The sequence below is a fragment of the Epinephelus moara genome, chromosome 24 (assembly GCF_006386435.1).
Source record: "Epinephelus moara isolate mb chromosome 24, YSFRI_EMoa_1.0, whole genome shotgun sequence".
Classification (NCBI taxonomy): Eukaryota; Metazoa; Chordata; class Actinopteri; order Perciformes; family Serranidae; genus Epinephelus; species Epinephelus moara.
This window is the reverse complement of record NC_065529.1, coordinates 39,574,571-39,596,079: the sequence shown is the minus strand read 5'-3', so window position 1 is coordinate 39,596,079 and position 21,509 is coordinate 39,574,571. Positions and strand designations below refer to the sequence as shown.

General features: G+C 41.6%; 1 protein-coding gene across 2 annotated transcripts in view; it reads right to left on the bottom strand.

Annotated features, from left to right (window-relative positions):
- Window positions 1-19,423, bottom strand: part of ece1 (endothelin converting enzyme 1) — a 38,138-nt gene extending 18,715 nt beyond the window's left edge. The window contains exons 1-5 of one of the 2 annotated variants that reach the window (XM_050037833.1): window positions 19,160-19,423; window positions 8,519-8,605; window positions 5,257-5,395; window positions 392-604; window positions 115-239 (exon numbers count right to left, since the gene is read on the bottom strand). In XM_050037833.1, the coding sequence (XP_049893790.1) occupies window positions 115-239; window positions 392-604; window positions 5,257-5,395; window positions 8,519-8,605 (564 nt within the window). In that variant the 5' untranslated portion in view covers window positions 19,160-19,423. Of the gene's footprint in view, window positions 1-114; window positions 240-391; window positions 605-5,256; window positions 5,396-8,518; window positions 9,128-19,159 lie in introns of those variants that run through there. The other variant, XM_050037832.1, reaches the window with a different exon arrangement.
- Between the last annotated feature and the right edge of the window lie 2,086 nt (window positions 19,424-21,509).

Here is a 21,509-nt window from a genome sequence, read left to right as displayed (position 1 = left end):
CTGAAACAGGCAGCATTTAGGCAGACAGTCAGAGACCGCTGGACATGAGGAAATGAAGACGGACTGAAATGATGAATACGTTTGATGTTTGACCGCTTTAGGAAATAATCATACCTGTCTGATAAGCTCTTGTAGGGGCTTAGCTCCTAATTCTTCAATCTTGGCCTCATTCATACAGGCATGATAATATCGCTGGGCTTTTTCCTCGGCCTTACTCAGACCTTTCATCGTTGTGTTTTCTGCCAAATAAAGATACAAGATTAATTACGTGAATGAAAAGCAAACTGTTTTACCCAGCTCAGGAAATTGAGCCGGAGAAAAACAATTCACACCTTTGCCTGGGGTGAAGGCAGCTGAGGACACTGCATCGCAGTCAAACAAGGACACTTACCTAATAAATGCTTCATTACAAGCATGTTGTGCTCCCAGAGGTTGCTGAAAGGTCCCCAGCGGGACTTGCCTTCGGGGAGGGGGTTGTTCTTCACCCAGCCCCCACAGGAAAAATTGTAGAAGTCATGGCAGGGGTCGATGGATCGGTCCAGGGCTCCCATGACCGCACTGGCCACAGTAATGCACGGCTCTGTTAGACACAGGCCCGGGTGAGCTGCAGAAGAAAATAATGTTTGAAAAGAACATGATTAGTTCATAATTCACAATCCATATGGTCTAGTGGTTAGGATTCCTGGGTTCAATCCCGATATGGAATTCACTCTTCAGGTCATAACACTGTTGAACTCTTGAGCTTATCACTTGACGCTTTACTATTTTATTTCACTCTACCTATATTACATGTTTCTGTCCTATTTTACAACTGTATACACCTCTGTATATACTGTATATACACTCACTGGCCACTTTATTAAGTACATCAGTTAAACTGCTCATTAACACAAATAGCTAATCAGCCAATCACGTGGCAGCAACTCAGTGCATTTAGGCATGTAGACATGGTCAAGAAGACCTGCTGAAGTTCAAACTGGGCGTCAGAATGGGGAAGAAAGGTGATTTAAATGTCTTTGAACGTGGCATGGTTGTTGGTGCCAGATGCACAACCATCTCTAGGGTTTACAGAGGATGGTCTGACAAAGAGAAAATAACCAGTGAGCAGCAGTTCTCTGGGTGAAAATGCCTTGTTGATGCCAGAGGTCAGAGGAGAATGGCCAGACTGGTTCAAGATGATAGAAAGGCAACAGAAACTCAAATAACCACTGGTTATAACCAAGGTCTGCAGAAGACCATCTCTGAACCAACAACACGTCCAACCTTGAAGCAGATGGGCTACAGCAGCAGAAGACCACACCAGGTGCCACTCCTGTCAGCTAACAACAGGAAACTGAGGCTACAGTTCACACAGGCTCACCAAAACTGGACAATAGAAGATTGGAAAAACGTTGCCTGGTCTGATGAGTCTGGATTTCTGCTGCCACATTCAGATGGTAGGGTCAGAATTTGGTGTAAACAACATGAAAGCATGGATCCATCCTGCCTTGAATCAATGGTTCAGGCTGCTGGTGGTGGTGTAATGGTGTGGGGGATATTTTCTTGGCACACTTTGGGCCCCTCAGTACCAACTGAGCATGGTTTAAACACCACAGCCTACCTGAGTATTGTTGCTGACCGTGTCCATCCCTTTATGACCACAGTGTACCCATCATCTGATGGATACTTCCAGCAGGATAAACAGCCGACAGATCTGCAGCAACTGTGTGATGCTATCATGTCAATATGGACCAAAATCTCTGAGGAATGTTTCCAGCACCTTGTTGAATCTATGCCACGAAGAATTAAGGCAGTTCTGAAGGCAAAAGGGGTCCAACCTGGTACTAGCATGGTGCACCTAATAAAGTGGTTGTTGAGTGCATATGTACACATTAGGATGCCAGGCTGATGGGAACCCCTGCCAGGCCAAATCATCTTTGCTTTCATTGCCAAAAATAACTCAGAATATCTGTTTATTTGGAAAGCAATGGTAGGGGAGAGTCCTCTTTACTGTGTTGCTGTCATTTAAGGTCACACTCATTTCTAATTTCTCTTCGCAAAAACCACTCTTTACAAAAAAGGCATTTTCCTCTGTAGGCAGAGGGCCAGAGCAACTCCAGGAACTCCATATCTCCTTACTTCACATCCTGCAGAGCCTCCGCTGCCTTTTTTTCCTCTCTCTGTCCTCGTCCACTCTTCAATGCATATACTCTGGCTCACATAAATACAGTTTCTGTGTTTACAATAATTAATTGTAAACCTAGGAGGAAAGCTGAATACACATTTACTACATCCCTGATTACATTCATTCACATCTTCCTTTTCTTTTTTTCATACATATTTAATCAGCATTGTTGGAGGGAGCCTGGGACTTATGATTTTCATTGCCCCAACGACTGCTTCTTTAACTGCTGTGCATATGATAAACACAGGACTTGAACCCGGGATAGTTCACGTATAAGCCCTATGCTTTTGAGGACCGCGGTGGGAAATCTGAAAGTATTTCCCGGTAGGACATCCAAATATATGTATGCACGTTAGTTTTCAGACCATCTGGAAACTATTATTTTAGAGAAGAAGCTGCAACAGCCAAGATGAACAACCTGGGTGGAATTTCTCCTCTTGTAAAAATCCTTTGTAAATAATTAGAGGAACAGCGAGGCTTGACGATCTTGTCTTTGTAGGAGGTAATGTCACACATCGACTGTTGCCAACTGATTATGCAATTGTCTGACTAATTAGTAGACCGGATAGATAGCGAGATGAAGATTCAGAGTTCTGCCTGAGTTAATCTAAATGTTTAAAAAGTAAGGTTTGCTTTGCTTTTAAATGGCATTTAACTGTCTTGTAAATGATACATGCCATTGTTCTTTTGTGTGTTGTGCAGAATACTGTTTAGTGAAAGTGATAAAGGAGCAGCGAGAGGCTTTTAGCTGCTCTGTCTTACTCTTAAAAGTCTAAACACACAAGATGTTTTACAGGAAGAGCTTTAGAAAACTAAAGAAAGTGTTTAGAGAAGTGCAAGTGCGAGAACAATTCCAGGGTACGACTCACCTCTAACACTCGACTCACTGTAAAGACTTCCACCGTCTGTCCATATAAGGTATGAAACAGAGACGGAGACAAAGTTACGAGCGGCGATGAGGTTAGTACCCCGAGGAGAATTCATCCCTGTTCCTTTTATTATTTCAAAGTGTGATCTGACATGCGGTTCTGAATGGGAGGAAGTGGCATTAGGGTTTCCCATGGTAAATTTGAGGAAACCGGCACAGATGAGACGCCGCCTGGATGTGATGGCAAATCCACAAGCCCTTTTTCCATAATGAACAAGCTCAAGGGAGAGATTTAGAGTTGTTTTTAGGCAGCTTAGCTGAAGGTGTGGCTTCGGTTTAAAATAATAAACCACATAAACTGTATTAAAAAAGCACAGCTCTGTAGTTTTTAGGCTGGAGAGACAGAGGAGAGAAATCCAGGGCGCCTCTGGAATGAATGTGGGTTGACTTTTGTTTGTCTTATACCTCTTTTGCATCCAGTAGCTTTACACATGCAACCTCATTTTTATCATTACAAACAAAGGGTAGTGACCATTTAAGGAATAGTTTGACATTTTGAAAAAGTTTTTGTTTTCTTCCTGAGAGTTAGATGATACCAAAACTGATACCACTCTTACGTCTGTACGAGAGGTGTCATGAGATACTGGTATTAACGATAACTGCCATATTTAAAAGTGAAATATTTATAGCATGGTAACAATACACATATGGTAATATTGTGTAAGTACTCCAGCGCCTCTTAAAGGTATACTATGCAGGATTGTCAGTTATTGTTTGTAAGCACGCTTGCCAACCCCAGATTCACTCCTGTTTGGCGTTTCCCCTTTGCTACTTGTGTTTTTTTTGGCGCTGTGTCTCTTGGATGCCTGTTCCTTATGGTCTGGTATCTGGTCACTACCATTTCATAAAGCCCTGACCTCACCTGAGCGCTGTGGGGGTAAACGCCCGTCAATGTCCTGAACAAAGAAAAGAAGAGGGGAGAATCTGGGGTTGGCTTTCAAGGTCCTGACCCACCGAGCCAACGGTCAGCTGTTGGTCAATGTTGGGCCATCGATGAGCATCCATGGTCCTCATGGTGCTGATTGTCTTTTTTTCCACCATTCACCATTTCAGCATGTTGAATCTGCGACAGCGAAGCTCATCGGTGAATGAAATCACTCTGATTGGTAGTTCAGCTCAGCGCATGGGAAGAGAAATGGTGAGGAACGTAAACAAACAGCTAAAGTCAAGAGGGAGTGAGACCAAAACAAACTCACAGCAAGAAGGTTCCGGTTCAAAACCCGACTGTGGGGAGTTTGCATGTTCTCCCCGTGTCAATGTGGGTTTTCTCCAGGTACTCCAGCTTCCTCCCACAGTCCAAAGACATGCAGGTTAAGTGGTGACTCTAAACTGTCCGTAGGGGTGAATGTGAGTGTGAATGGTTGTCTGTCTCTATGTGTCAGCCCTGTGATAGTCTGGTGACCTGTCCAGGGTGTACCCTGCCTCTCGCCCAGTGTCAGCTGGGATAGACTCCAGCCGCCCCACGACCCCCAAGAGGATAAGAAGTTACGAAAAAAAAAAAAAAAAAAAATTCCATTGAGCTCTTTAGCAGAATTACGAAAAAAAAAAAAAAAAAAAATTCCATTGAGCTCTTTAGCAGAAATGTTTCGTGATGGTTTGTGTTACTGTTCACTGTCGCACAATAAGTATACTCTGTTCTTTCAACACTGGATTGTGCTGTTAATATGCTAACTGGCCAACTAGCATCAGGACAGTCTTCAAGTTTCCCTTTTTGAATGACATATACAGACGACTGTTGTCTGGTGGTGTGGGGAGTTATTCCTCCGCGTGTGCTGGTTAGTCATCGGTTGAAGTCTTTGCGATGTGTTCAGGCTCCCCCACGCAGCAGGGAGCTTTTTTCACCACTAGTTCTCTGAAGTCACGTTGGCGTAACTGGGCCTTTACTTTCACTTTAGCTGGCAACTGTGTTTCCAAACAGTAACTGACAACCCTGCATAGTGTAACTAGCATTTCCCCTTTTGTATGTGCATATGTATTTCATTCTTCTTTTTGGAAAAGGTTGCTCTGTTGTCGCTTTTTAATTTTATGATATATTTAAAACCTTCAGAATAAAATTGAGTTTACATCGGAGGTCCCCAGGCCGGGCTATTTCAGGGAGACCACAGGTGTTTCTTGTCAGTGTATGTCACCACAGCGTTGAGTTTAAAAAGCACTTCAGACTCACTCTGTTTGTAGAAGACCCCAGTCGTGATGAGAGATATGAACAGGCCCACAGACACGACACACAACAAAAACAGCAGCCTCTTCTCTCTCTGCGTCCTGTCTGGCCAACATGTGGGACCACGGCCGTGCAGTAGAGTCACCTGTGCACAAACACACACAAACACATTAACCCTAAAGAGTTTAATTTAATCCCTTCAGTCATATACGACCATTCTGAGGAGGTTAGCGTGGTTAAAGACATGTTATGACTTAAATCAGCTTTAAACCACACAAACACCCACTCTGACTGGTGTTACTTTGTTGAACTAATGCAGTGTGGAAAATATTGTGTACAGTCAAACAGTGTCTCAGGGATTTGATGACAGGTTTGGTTTTCAAAGCACAATGGCTTCTCTATCGCAGGGCTTTCAACCCTCCTACACAGAAAAGGTTAAGCATTCTTCTATTGTTCCCTCGCTTCTAGTCTAGCATGCACTCATAAAAGATATTTTCCTCCTGCCCTACATTGGGATAAGACATAATAATCCTGTTGAACCACATCTGCTTTGTTGTGATTCACCTGTGAACAATACGAGAGTCAAGCAGGGACAACTGTGGCCTGTTTACTGATATTCAGCTGCAAAGCTTCTCAGAAAATCAACATGAGGGAATTTATAAGTCAGAGGAGTCCTTACTTTGTGGTCGGTGAGTGAGCATTTTAAAATCAGCGATTGGTGCAGTGGATCATAAACCAGCACGTCCTGCTCCTGCTCTTTTTCTCCTGAATGTTGCTTTAGTAAAGGCTGCCAAGGGAGTTTATTTCCTACAGGAATGATTCCAAGGGCCACTCGCAAATCTCTCACAGGTCACATTTAGCACTCTTCCCGGTCTTTGAGTATCGCCGGTGTAAATAAATGCCAGATCTTGGACCTCACATACATCCTGTGGAAGTCAATTACCGCTCAAGTGTATATATAAAGATCCGATTTACTGCTATTAGCTCAGATGTGAGTTCAACAGTCAAACTTAATGTGAGTAAATCAAATGCCAAAGCCAGTGGCTTCTTAATCCCTGGAGCTCAGCATGTTGGGTTGTTTTGGACTTTAACTGTGTTTCTAAATGCAAGTGAGAAAATCCCACTGCCAAGCCTCACCACTTTCCATGTGTAGTTTAGCGGAAACCACATTTATTGCCCTGAAATCCATGGCAAAATTATGCTGGCACAATTATGTCGTGAAAATTTAAGACTTTTTTTTTTCAACTCTTCAGGTCAAATTAAGTGTGGGGAATGACTGCACCGTAGGATCTCAGCTGCTTGTTCTGAGGTTCAGAAGAAGAAGAAACTGTCTATAAAATAGTGCTTGAACCATTAAAAATTGTCCAAAACAAACCATTTTGCAATTCTAGTTTTAAAAACCATAAAGTTATGAAGTTTATAAAGTATGGCAGCAGAAAAAGATGTGAAACAATTTGGCAATGAGAAGTAATATGCTAAGTGACTTCAACATGCACAGGATCATGCAAAAAAATTGGCTGTACCTATGAACTGTGAACAAAAACACCTACTACGTGAGGTCTGTGTTTGTAGATGTGTCCAGCATGCCGACTAAGGAGAAAATGCTCTTAATCTGTTTTGGAAAACATCTACAACCTCAGGTTTAACAGCCAATATTTCCGACTACATTCACATAAACACTAAGATTACAAAGGATTTCATTAATTAAATTGTAAGATGAATGTTGAACGGCACCAATGATAGTGCAAAATTAGTTGATGTCCATCTCCAAATCCTTTTTTACGTTTACCTTTTTCTGAAAAGGTCAGATTTTTACATGACAGCAGTGTTATTTTCCACAAGGCATGATACAGGACCTTGACATTTTTCCTGTGTAGGGGAGACAGGGACTGGTTGGCCAAGTTTTCACTCTCTTACACCCAGACCACACTGCCTGTGTGAACAGCACATGACAGCAACCTCGCTGAACTGCTGCGAACTGTTTGCAGGGTTCACACTGCTGCTTAAACTACTGTATTTCCACTATTAAAAACCAACACTCAAGCCACTACATTGTCAACAACACTGTCCTGCAAATATTTCACAATAAAAAGCCTTGTGTTGACAAATTAAGGGATTCTGTCCAAAGAAACGCTGCCAAAGGGCGTTTATTTTTAAACGGAGGCAGGAAGTGTTAAAAGTGACTTTAAAAAATATTAAAACTGTCATGAAAGGTGGTATAATGTTAATATGATCATTAAAACCACTTTCACAGTCTATTTTTGAGGAAAAACGCGTGTGTCACATGAAAAAAATCAGCGAGCCTTCTATTCTCTAGATGTTCTGCAGCTAAGCACCTGAGCAACGCAGCTTACGCTGGCAGTGTGGCTGCTCTAACCTGTTAACACGGGCGCAGTAAAACACAAAGAGGTTCGCAACTCACAAGTGCTGCTCCCCAAGGCAGTGCGTTCCGGGCGTTACATATTTCACTGGCATGAATTATGTTAGAATATTCCAACCAGCAGCCAATCAAAGGTTAATGTCTAAGCTATAAATAAATGTTTTAATGTGCACAAACGTTTTCTAAAATTAGGTGATTTGTGATTGAAGTCATGCTGTGCGTTTGTGCCAAACAGCTCCATCACAAAGTGGCTGGCACATTGTTAAAATTCTGCAGTTGCAAAAAACACAAACAAAAAAAATTTAATATTTAATTTTAAAAAAGAACATTTTATATCAAAACAATAAGCAATTCAATTAAGCAATTCATCAGTAGGAATGTCTAAATAACTTTGCCACTGACCATTCAAAAATAATAATAATTAAATAACAATACAAATATTGTTTTAAATCTTCTTAAGTAGTTTTAATCCCTAAAAATAGAGTTGTAGTTGCAACCCGCTCACATTTGACCTACTTTGTGATGAAATTATGTTATTATGCCAGCTACCGTCACTCAAAGACTTTCAAATCTCATATCAGAATGTGGCTGTTTCATTTGTCTCTTAACAAGAAGTACCACATTTCCAATATGTCCGTCTGACAGTTTTGTAATAGGTTTGGTTAGTTAGTTAGTTAGTTAGTTAGTTAGTTAGTGATTTTCAGATGATTTAACATGACAGGTGAGTGCAGGTGAAGAAAACAAACATTTTGATGTTACATGTTTGTTTCTGTGACCTTCAAAAGACCAGAAAATATCCGTGTCCTAATCAACCCCAGTACCCAACCAACTGCGGTCTCCCCTACTGTATGATAATCCCGCACTGACAGAAGGTGTATGCGTATTTACCTGCATGGGCGATGATGGGTAGATGTCTTCACCGGTGGAGTCCACCAGGTCCTCCTCATCCAGCGTGGCTCTCTTATACGTTGACATCTGAAAAGTCAAATGCAGAAAAGACTCCCTCAGTGCTTCCATGTTCCCTGCAGCCCCTCTCCTCTCCCACTGATGTGTGTGTGTCTGTGTGACGTCTATTCCTGAGGCTTCAGGTTAGGGTTTCCCTCTAAAATCCATCAGGAGGTATGTGGTCTGTCTGGTTGGAGCGAGTATGTCAGTCCTCTCCTTCTAAAAGCACTTCTCTGCTCTCTTCAACCCCAACAACACCTCTCGCAGCCCCCATGGCGCCCGGCAGATACCCCCCGGTGTCAAACGTCACAACACGTCCTCACGAAAGTCCTTGTAAGATCTCCCTGTCCTCTCCTCCTCTGTCACTGTTTTGTGGCTCTTCCTGGGCAAACTTTTTTCTACACTTCCTGCTCAGCCCAGTCTGTGCAAACACGGCACGAGAGAAGACGGAACTAAGGAAAAACAGGAAGGAGCACTGACTTGAGCGACTTACATGACTGAGAGTGTGTGGAAGTGCTTGTGTGTGTGTGTGTGTGTGTGTGTGTGTGTGTGTGTGTGTGCGTATGTGTGTGTGTGTGTGTGAGTGTGAGTGCATTCCCCAATGTGGTTCCCCAATGTGGTTTCACTTAGATTTGGGGAGGGAACCTCGCAGTTGTAGTTCACACCCAGTGTCTTCTCTATAGGACATGATACAGTCTGGGGAGGAGCCCGGAGAAAACACCCTCCTCCCACTACATGCTTGGAGTCGCTGCCCGTGGCAACCGTTACCTGATAGGCAGTTCGTCTCCAGTTTAACCCCTCACCCACAGAGCCTCCACTACATGACATAAACACTGCATTTTAAATAGTTTACTTATTTACTACAAATGGAGTCAGTACACCAAACAGGTATTTAAAAAAAAGCAAACAAGACGTTTCAACTAGGCTGCAAACATACTGTTCATACAAACAGTTAGCAAACTCTACTAAATATGACATCCACACAGGACTAAATCCATCTGTGATGAAAAATTCCAACAAATAATACGTAAAATTACTGTGAAACATTCTGATCTTGAAGCATAACATCACAAATGCAGATAGAGACATATTTTTCACTCCTAATATCCAATATATCAGTAGATTAGAGCAGTGGGCGACGAAGGGTATAACAGCACTAAGCACAATATCTGACAAGGGTCAAATCAATTCAAAAACTGAAGAGAGAATTTGACCTGGAGAATCAAGATCTGTTTCGGTACCTGCAGGTCAGGGATTTCTCTGTGAAAGAAATAAAGCTAGGTTTTCCCCATGAGCCAAACAGAGCGATAGAGACACTGTGCAGTGCAACATACAGCAAACTACAACCGGCTTCAGGATGTGGACAGAATTTTGTTGGACGAACATATTCAGATTTTTCATTACTCCTTAGACATAAAGTAAATCTACATCTGTACAACAGGCATGCTGGAGACTTTTGTTTTCGTATATCTGTTCTGTGATAACAAATTAATTTAAGTTAAAAAAATATATACAATATATCATGCATGTTGTAAAATATTTTTCAAATCAAACCTATATTCTACATATTTACTGTATATAATACATCATAAATCTTGAATGTAAATATTTAAACCAAATATTACATCATATTTGCTCACTATACTTTGTCCTGGTTATTCTTAAAGGTAGGGTCTGGAGGATTTTCCAGTTGCTGTTTGTAAACACACATTCAAATTTGGCCCCTCCTATCAGGCTCAACTCTTCCGGGTGTACGGAGCCCGGAGGTACGCAAGAAGGCTTCACAGAAGAGGTTCAGGGAAGGCTCGTGCTGGTGCACGCTCGGACACGCTCGGGCACGGCACCTGCGCTCTCTCATTGGCTGGGGAAATCTCCGCCCAGAAGCGGTCCGAGCTCACAAAAACATCAAAATACAGTTAAAGGGCAGGAGCTCTGCAAACAGAGTCACCACTACACATGAGTAGAAGCCCATAGGTGATGATTAAGCAGGATTTCATTGGTATATGTCTATATTTTGTTTTGTTTGAAAATCCTCCAGATCCTACCTTTAAAAAGCCAAAATGGAATCCATTTGAAGCTAATGTGTAACTTTAACAGGCATTTAAGAAGTGGAACAAAATCAGTTTTAAGCGTGGGACTTAACAGGAATACTAAAAGCTTGGAACTTACTATTTAAATACAGATCTTTTAATACAGAACTAAAATGAGACAAGAACATAAAGAAGTTTTTCATTGCTGGAAAAAAGATCTTTTCATAAAACTAAGTTGTCTATGTGGTAGAAAGATGCAAATACTTTCAAATTTGGTGCTATATGACCGGAGAAAACAGAGGTAAACAACTGTGCCATTTGCTTTTGCTCAAAGGGTCATATTTGGACAAGAGGGTGGAGCTGTGGATGAGCAAGGTCTAAGCCCACAATGTGTATTCAACCTCTGTGTATTATTTGTTTAGACTATACACCCTAATTCACCCTCCTTACAGTTGTCATAAATGTTGAAATAAGCTGCAGAGACCACACAGTTTTTGTACCAGGCTGTAAACATGTTTATTTCTGCTGTAAAGATGGGCATTTTAACATGGGTGTTGAAGGGGTCTGACTGGTTTCTGGAGCCAGTCTCAGTTTTTAACACTTCCGTGTTGGCTTCATTTTTCAGCCCCACAGGTTGCTGCTTGGATGTAATGTAAGCTTGTCTGTTTTTTCCCACAGGAAACAATATGGTGGCCGGCTGGTAACAATCGATCATGAATTACAGTTAAATGGTAGGCTAAAAATGCCTCTGAAAATCTGAAATCGGCAACGCAGTAACAGAATTATGGCTTATATTTGATCAGCATTGCGTGTTCTGCATTTGAGGGAGAAAGGGGTGGATCTTCTCTTGATCTGTTTCTATACTCTTTGTGTCCGAGGTGGCAGGTATACGAAAATGTGGAAGTACAAACTGTAGTTCGAGCAACAGTCCTAGAGCCTGTGAAATTATGCTGGATGACAGAATATACGTCAGATTTGGATTGGATGATGAGGAAGTAGGAATGTGGGGCCGTATTCACAAACATTCTAGGAACTCTCAGAGAGCTTCTAACTTTGCCTAAAAACTTTAATGAGTCCTAGCTTAGTCAGATTTAGGAAAGTTCTCAGAGCAACTTTTACTTTAGTGAGGAGGTATGGTTGACTTCGTTGCTAGGTATGATGCATTCTTTTAACAGATGTGATTGGCTGTCAGAGACAAGCCCTTTTGTGAGCCAGGAAGGTGTGGACACCCAGTGGACATGAAATGAACTGCATCACAATATGAGACTGTAAAAGTGTTAGTGTGATGACTGCTGATGGAAGGTTGAGACAGACCTAAGTCGCGTTGCATAGTTCCAGATTTCCAAATATCTTGGTGTTGTGATCATTTTTATTTCTGGCTTTTCAGCGTTGGGTTGGAAATGTTGTGCATATCCCTAATGACATCAACTGCACATATTATCCCTGCAGGATCTAATCTGCAGCATTTCATTTCCTCACATTTAATTTCCTCGTCATCCAGCGTTTGGAGAATATTTCTCCGACCTCTCTGTCTTTCTGCCATTTCTTCGCTGCTTAATAAAGTCTTAACCCTCTTCAAAGTCCTCCTCTCTACTCCTAACAGTGTTTCGCCTCATGAGCTCTTTTAAGGTCTAAGATGCTCTGTAAATAACTTTTATCTTTACAAGGAACTAGTCTTGACTAGGGGAAATTCTAGGAAAACATTACAATGCTAAGAATTTTCTTAGAACTGCATCACTGGGAGAAACTCTTTGTACGAGGAGGCTTTATGAATACGGCCCCTAGGCGCTGATAAAATGGAGGAAAGTTTACCACCGTTTATTTACACATACTGCCAATATGAGACAGAGCTGGTTGAAAATCAATATTTCTTTGATCTGAGAGGTTAATAATGTTACCTGGTGCTGTTAAAGGTTTGGTCACATCAGTAGTGTTTTTAAAGGTAAACCTGATCTGTATTTTGACTGTGATCAGCTCATGACAGCAAAAATCTTACAACAAGATCACATACCTATCATTTATTTGGTCAAATGTTAATGTAACGCTTGTACACAGAGGTCCTGCAGCAGAAACAGGAGGAACTACAGAAGCTTATTTACATCTGATTTTCCTACACTACAGTACGCACACTGTAAAGAGGGCAATGATTAACCTCAGCTGTCTGACAGCCTGACAGAGACACAGCTCACTCCAGAGTGGTTGCTCAACACGACGTGACACACTGCAGACTCTATCAGCACAATCAGCCTCTGTCCTTCTGGACATTCACCTTCATGCTCTGGCTTCCAGCTTTTCATGTTAACATCCATCCACTGAGCACAAGACAAACCAGCGGCTAAATATAAATGTTTACTTGATGAAGCCAGATAAGATATTCTTGTAAACACAACCAGAAGGCGCTCCAGTGGTGGATCCATGCTTTATTTTATTTCCCGCTTGATTCGTGTAAACACGTCACAACAGAAAACTCATGTTCCCACCGCAAGCATTCCAGGGAATTGCAGCCAAACCAGATTCCTGTTAACTAGTGAACAATATGCCACAAATCAGCCTGAGTAGTCCCAAGAGGAGGGAGCTGAGGTCGGCCTTCCCTTCACTCTAAAACAAATAAAATCATATAAACTCTCCCTGTGTTGTTAGTGTGCTTTTAAAACCCTGTTAAACCCAGCACCCACCCAGCCAAGTCACATTATCGGCTTATAAAAGGACTGTTGGGACAAAAGATGGAGGACACAAAGTGATGAGAGATGCAGCGAGACAGACAGGGAGGGGGGAGGGGGAGACGTAAGAGGACACCCATTGTTTTTAGGACACTTTCAATTACATAAATGGCTTCAAATGACCTATAGCTGCAAGCAAAAGAGCCTAATGGGGGTATCGATGTTTTCCTCTCTGCAGACACACACTGCATTTGATTTCCATCAATATTTAACCTGCAACTCATGAGAGGATTACAGCTGTTCCACTTAACTGATTTTTACCTCGCAGAAGTACATCAAAAACATCCCTGATTGAATCATGTGGTCTGCTTCAGGGTCTACACGACACAGAGCAACAAGTGTCGGTATCCACTGGCACACTCCAGTGTTGTTGTCGCACACACACATTCCTCGGCATACAATCATTGTTGTTGAACACTTTCCTGGCATTGGGGTCTGTGCAGATGTGCTTGCACATGTTGCCACACAGATTGACCCCCCCCCCCCCCGAGCCAAATCTCTGCGTTAGGGATAAAAAACAGCCTTCCCTTTCCTGTTACTGAAATTTGGTGACTAATATCAGCCATTCCTTTTACGGAGTTTGTACCTGAGTCATGATTTCCTCCTCTTTATCCTGATCCACATCATCCTGAAACTAGGAATTACATATAAACACTTAAAAATCTGACATCATCGGCATGCTGTAACCTGCTGTAATGGAAGTTGTGTCGGATAACATCTGTAAAAACGACTGAGGAGACCCTGCTGATGTCCTCACGCTGTGGAAGTCACGCTAAGTGGCAACTGGGAGCCATTTGGAAGTACAAATGATGCAAGTCTCATAATAATAGTCTTTGGTCAAGGTCAGTTTGCTTGCAAGTCTCCCGTTGTGTCCCACAGGGCGTGAAGATGTCTTCCCAAAGACAAGCCGCCAGCACGAGGGGTCACAATCCCACGATTCCTGGAAATGACGCGAGGCCGCAGCCTTTGAGCGAGGCCGTAAACCACAATCATGCGTCAGTAATTCGTCACTGATCCTGCAAACCAGACGATTATTTGTAGCGCAGGGGCATTCCTCCAAGAATAACTGGAGTGTGTTTGTGTGTGGGATTGGGTGCTGCACGTACTGCAGTGTACAGCGGTTGACAAGTTTGTTCTGAACAGAAGAATGAGAACCGGACAAGGATTTAAAGAGGAAAAAAAAAGAACAGTCTAAAGTCATGACGCTGATGAGATGGAAGCGGAAGGAAGGAGGTTACAGGTGATTTACAGGCATGTTTGACGTAAGCTGGCAGTAAACACATTTTTGCATCTGAGGAAAGGCGGCTTAGTTAACCACCATGGTAAGCCCGTCAGATGCAGGGGCTAGATGTGGTTTCAGACCACAGAGGCACAGTAATTAAAGATCACATGCCAAAAACAATCTAAGTGACAATCTAAGCCTCATACTCTGTGTGACAACTTAAATGACCTCTGTGATTGGAGCAATGTTTCCGCTGAAATACAACTTCTGCTATTCAGTGTTGTAACTTCTCTTTCACACGGAGGTGACACGGACATCAACCACAGCAAAACTAAACTTCCTCTATGGGGCTTACAGCTGGCGTTGGCAGTTTGATTTTGACATCAATGGGCAAAAATCTCACAATATGAGTATATTATAATTTAAGTGGCCTGAGAGGACACTAGACTTGTGCACCTCTGCTTGGCTCTGTTTTCAGGGTTTAGAAAATCTAGCTCGTGACAAGAGACTTTGGCCAATCACAGGTCATTTTCAGAGAAATAATAAATAATGTCGCTTGATGCCGTTGGTGCTGGAGTTATGTGCAATCCTGTTTTGTGTAGTATGTGTTTTTATGTTTTAATGGTGTACGCTTCATTCCATCTGGACTGTTATTGTAAGGCAGCAAATTTGTGCAGCTCCTGAGTCCAAGACGATTTTCCCTAAGGGGACAATAAAGTATATCATATCGTATCGCATCATATCGTATCTCATTGAAATCAACTGTTACTAATGTCAATCGCTGCTCATAAACTGCGGTCAAACTGTCAAACTAGGCAGTAGGCCTGCACACTATCAAGGTATGATTTTGAATATTGTCAAAAACAAGATGCTGATATTTCAATCAAACTGATACAGAGATGCTGTACTGAGGCAATGTATTGTAGTGCACAGCATACGCCACCAGAGGTCAGTCTCTAACGGAGGAACAGGCAGCTGAACTGAGAAAGATGTCGACTGCAAGTGGTGGGAGACGTTACAGGACTGGTTTCGTCAGTCTTGTAAACGCCATTAGAAGCACTAGGAGGAGACAGAGCTACATGATTTTTTTAATCCACGGATTATCTGCCTCGTATACTACTGTCACGATACAGTGACAGCTGTAAAAATAAGTTGCCTACTGTAGCTTTAAAGCAGTCACTTAACCCTTTTTGTGGATTTTAAAGGAGAAGAGTGAGGTTGGGAAAACATTCCAGAAATACCACGCTGCCGAATGTAAACATGACCACACTTTTTACTACAACAAGATCAAGCAGGCACGGTTCAAACAGTTTCATCTGATCCGACACAATCTCACCTGAAGGTAAACTGGCTGCACACACTGCAGCTGTGTTATGAGGTTGTTTACTGCAGTGGCACGAGCTGCCGTGCAGTGTCCTTGACCTGCATGTGAGGTCTTGACCCTGTGCAATGTCCAGTATGTGCCTGTGTGTGTAAGTTAACTGAACATTCACATATCAGATGCAGCAGACAAAAAAATAAGGATGATGACTCAACATTAAGACATTCATAAACACAGCAGCTTCAGCTCTTTATCTTTGGTGTTTAGTCCTCGCTGTGTTTCTGCCTGAAGGCCACAGATAAGACAAAGTTGTCTCAGGCTCTAGCTCCTGACCTCTGACGTCAGGACAGCAGTGGAAATGTCTTTCTTTTCACAGCACAGAGACGTTTCCTCTGCTGAAAACACCCTGATAATGAAGTGTTAACCAAAAAAAGCTACTTTCCTAGGCAATCAGCTTTTCCACGCTCTGCTGTGGGATTGTTTGACTAAGCGGGGGACTTTTAGCAGAATCATAACACTTTAGGTTTATTTTTAGTCGTGCATGTGCAGCGTTGCTCTGAAAAAAAAAATAAAGAGCTTGCATTTTCTCTCACATGGTTATTAACATGCCGGCTGCAGCCCTGAAATTCTTCAGATTCCTGGTTGACGAAGGAGCCATTCTTCTGTGCATGTTTCAGGTATTCTGACGTATGTGCGATGATCAAATATCACCAAGTCGGGTCTTGTGTCACCATCGTGCACTGTCTGCTGCAAGTAGCTCAAGTCTTATATTCAATCTGCTCCAGTAGGTGCTCCAGTAAATAAATGTGGATTTTAAAAGTTCCGTCTTCTGACTTTTTTACACATAAGGTCAGGATTAAAGGAGTGGCACATGGAAGCTTGCTCACAATTGAGATTTTGAGCCAAGGCACGGACAGATAACAAGAGATTACCTGTTCCTGCTGTTGTTATGACGCCCTGCAGCCCTCTCACGATCACACCTAGGTAATGAGTAACTGCAGAGTAAACCAAGGTCCCCTGGTGCAACACATCCAGGGCTGTTTAATATTATTAAATCTATCGATCACTCAGGCGTTAGCTTGCACAATTAATGATCCGTGCCCCTCATATTTTATGCCTGCGCAGTAAAATAAGGTCCCCTAAAGCAACGGAATAATATTCAGCCTACAGGTTTGAATTTGTAGCACCATATTTTGTCATATTTTATTGCCTCACGAATGAGAACAGCACATAAAAAAGCAGAACTAGTCCTTGATTAAAAGGGAGAAGCAATGATACAGAGAGATAAGACGCAAAATGTGCCTGTGATAACAAGAGACTTCTTGTCCAGCTGATTTTAACGTTATGCAATATATATGTTGGCGATAAACAGGCTCTGAGAAACACTTCACCCACAAAATGACCATTTGTAAATCAATTAGTCATGCCATGTTACCATGAATTTGTGAAGAAAACTGTTTTTCTTGCATGCCTCCATGGAAAACAGTAAACATATTGAGTAACTGATTGATCAAGGACTGTGTTTATCAAGAGCAAACTATATCAGAACATCCGTAACAAACTCTCGCACAACTCGTGCAGTGTAATCTAAGTCTCATTTATCCAGTCGTATGATCAGTACTTCCTCAACACATACATTATCATTAAAAAAAACTTGGTATTTTAGTCTGGCTTTGAAGAAAGCATCGATAAGTTTCACTTTTTAAGCTTTAAAAAGTAAGGTTTCAGTGAAAATGTATGTTTGAGAAGCACTGAACATACGACTGGACAAATGAGACTTGGATTATACTACTCACATACAGGTGTTTTTGGCATACTTTAGGCGCATTGTGTTAATTCCATCTTGTGAAGGGCTCATTGCATGACTCTAAAGACCTGTGAGTCACAACACGTTGGTCTTTTTAATCTGTACTGCCATGTAAAATGAAGAAATTTTCATTTTTGCACAATTTCTACAGTGTGCCTTGGATTGTTTTTGAAGGAGACTTGAATTGTATTTGTTTTGGCTGAGAATATACGTTACGTTTTCAGTCGATACCAGTCAATATGTTCGCCATTTTCTGTGGACGCATGCAAGAAAAACGAACTTTTCTTCATAAATTCAGGGCAACATGAGTAATTAAAATACAAATGGTCATTTTGCAGGTGAATTATTCCTTTAATAAGCTGCGGCATCTTTGCCTATATTTTAAAATCTGTTTTCTAATTTAACTGCATTTATTTCCTCTTCCTGTAAAACACTCGGCAACTTCGGCTTTTAAACTGCCACACAAATCATGTTTTTTCTCTTTTGGTACCATATTTTTCCCGCCCTTACATCTGATCATCTGATTAACAAGATGATCCCTCATTATTGGTTTTGTGTCACCAAGCATGACACTTAACTTCAGCAGAACACTGAAAATTTACATCTGCCATTTATTTTCCAAGTGTCTGTTTAAATACAGTTTTAACTGATGATCTCTTTCATGTTGTTGCTTAACAGCCTGCTCTCCAAGACCCCAGATGATGAACGAGCTCGTGAGAATCCAAGCTAACATTTAGACAACGAAAGTAAATATTACTTTTATACCACTGCGGCCATTAAATCATGCAAAACAAACACGCGACTGCATTGTGGCTGCACACTAATTTTGGTGTGTTGGATGTGGTTTTGGTTGCAGCTGGTGGATTTATTCGGCATAGAGGCTAAACTGTGATACAGGCCACTGAAAAATATTTAAATATTAGTGTGTCAGGGGTCATTTTAAGTTTTGACTCAGTTAAAGTGTGCTGAGTGTATGTGAAGCTCAGATGAGGAACCTGATGAGTGTAAAAATCAGTTGCAGGGGAAGTGGAAACAGGGATGTGAGGAAAAAGTTAGAGGATGCTTGAAAAAGAGTAGCAACAAGTCTTAGAATTACAACTCAATGTATAGCAGCAAAACCTTTAGGTCCCTGTGGGAATATTAAACTGATTTCAGAGTAGATTTAAATACACTGCAGCTATGGTTAAGTCACTAAACTTCACGCAAGGTCCCATAAACAGCAAACGACACACACTCTGTGGTTAAATAATGAATATAATATCAGAAATACATTTGTTTACTCCGAAGTTTCTTTAGGAAAACATTTACTGTCATGTCAACAACCGCACACAAGCCTGCAGTGATCAGCTCCAGCGTTAAACTGAGCGCGTGTGATGTTGTGTCACGCCTCAGAAAGATGAAATCATCTATTTAACCTTTTAATTTTTGTACTTTAATGTGTGTGTGTGTGTGTGTGTGTGTGTGAGCAGAGGACATGTTCTTACCCTGCTGTCGGATGGTCCGCCGCCACTCTCCGTGACTCCGGTGTGTTGTCTGACCGGGGACAGTGAGGGAGCCTCAGCTGCAACGACCAAAGACACTGAGCCTCTCTGTCAAGATAGTTCACATCCCTCTGAAAGTTTTGTCCGCAGCTCCGCTACCCCGGAAATCAGCTCGCACCCGCCTGAGGGTTTCTAAGAAGAAGAGAAAACAGTGTAAATGACAGGCTGTGTTTACGAGCTAAGGTTTCAGAGAGGATATCCTGTGGTTTCAGTGTGATAAACATATCAAGTGTGACAATACGAGCAGCCTGTCTTATTAACTTGAAGCTGCCTGACTATAAGGTCAGAGACCTACATTTATGATGGTCTATTTTAAGGCTGTAGCACCTAAGTGAGAATGCTCTGCCTGCAGCTTTATGATCTGCTGACTCTGTGGTTACTTTAGAATTAGAAGACAGCTACAGACACACACCGGTTTACCGGAAATGGAGGAAAAATCGATACATATTTTTGCGTGTCATTTGTGTCTTTTCATGTGTGTCATTTTTTGTTGTATGAATTATTAATATTGCAAACACAAATTAAACTTCAGGGCAGCACATAACACAGCAGAACTAGTCCTTGACTAAAAGGTAAAAGCGATGATACAGAGAAATAAGACAAAATGTCTGCCTGTGATAACAACAGACTTCTTGCCCAGCTGATTTTGAGGTGAGGCAATGTATAGTTTGGCGATAAATTGGGTTTAAAGGAATACTTGACCCACAAAATGAGCATTTGAATATCAGTTAGTCATGTCATGTTACCTTGAATTCCTTAAGAAAACATTTTCACATTAAAAAAGCATTTTCACAAAGAAAAAGCAGAGAGCATACATAAATTGCACTGAGCGTACTTTGAGCAAATTAAACTTTAGGTAGCCTAACTTACTAGAATAATATAATCGCTTGCTTTTTCAGTCTACTACATACATTTTGCTGCTGCAAAAAAATGGCTGAAGTGAGATGAAGAGACTGAAAACTTTATCCCATTAGATAGAACAGATGTTGACAAGGTTTTCTTTGGGGGACATAATTTACAGTTGAAAAAAAGGTGATAAATCACAATATATTTTATCGCAATACTCAGCATATCGCAACATATTTGTTGGAGCTATAATAAAGTTTTTGTTTGTTTATTTTATCCTTATCTAAATAAGGAATGGAATCCAGGAATGAATCCTAAAACCTGGAAATGACCCTTGCAGCCTTATTGTGGTGGCAATGTTAAAGTCATGCAACCGTATAAAGGCCGTTAACCACTAGCTAGCTAACAGTTGTCTAGCTAACAGTAGGCTACATAAAGACCGTTAACCACTAGCTAGCTAACAGTTGTTTAGCTAACAGTAGGCTACATAAAGACCGTTAACCACTAACTAGCTAACAGTTAGCTAGCTGTGGTCCTGCCAGATGCCTCCTGCTGCTGCTGCCATCATTAGTCATTAGTCATACTTCTACTGTTATTATACACATATGACTATTGTCACACATGTATACTGCCAGATATTAATACATACTTTCAACGGATTACTGTTAATTTATTATGCTGATCTGTTCTGTACGACAGCTATTGCACGTCTGTCCGTCCTGGAAGAGGGATCCCTCCTCAGTTGCTCTTCCTGAGGTTTCTACCGTTTTTTTTCCCCGTTAAAGGGTTTTTTTTGGGGAGTTTTTCCTTATCCGCTGCGAGGGTCATAAGGACAGAGGGATGTCGTATGCTGTAAAGCCCTGTGAGGCAAATTGTGATTTGTGATATTGGGCTTTATAAATAAAATTGATTGAATTGATTGATAAAGACCGTAAACCACTAGCTAGCTAACAGTTAGCTAGCTAACAATAGGCTACATAAAGACCCTTAACCACTAGCTAGCTAACAGTTGTCTAGCTAACAGTAGGCTACATAAAGACCATTAACCACTAGCTAGCTAACAGTTGTCTAGCTAACAGTAGGCAACATAAAGACCGTTACCACTAGCAAGCTAACAGTTAGCTAGCTAACAGTAGGCTACATAAAGACCGTTAACCACTAGCTAGCTAACAGATGTCTAGCTAACAGTAGTCTACATAAAGACCGTTAACCACTAGCTAGCTAACAGTTGTCTAGCAAACAGTAGGCTATATAAAGACGTTAACCACTAGCTAGCTAAGAGTTGTCTAGCTAACAGTAGGCTACTTAAAGACCATTAACCACTAGCTAGCTAACAGTTAGCTAGCTAACAGTAGGCTACATAAAGACCGTTAACCACTTGCTAGCTAACAGTTAGCTAGCTGACAGTTAGCTAGCTAGCTCAGGGTTACCACAGGTCCTTGAGATC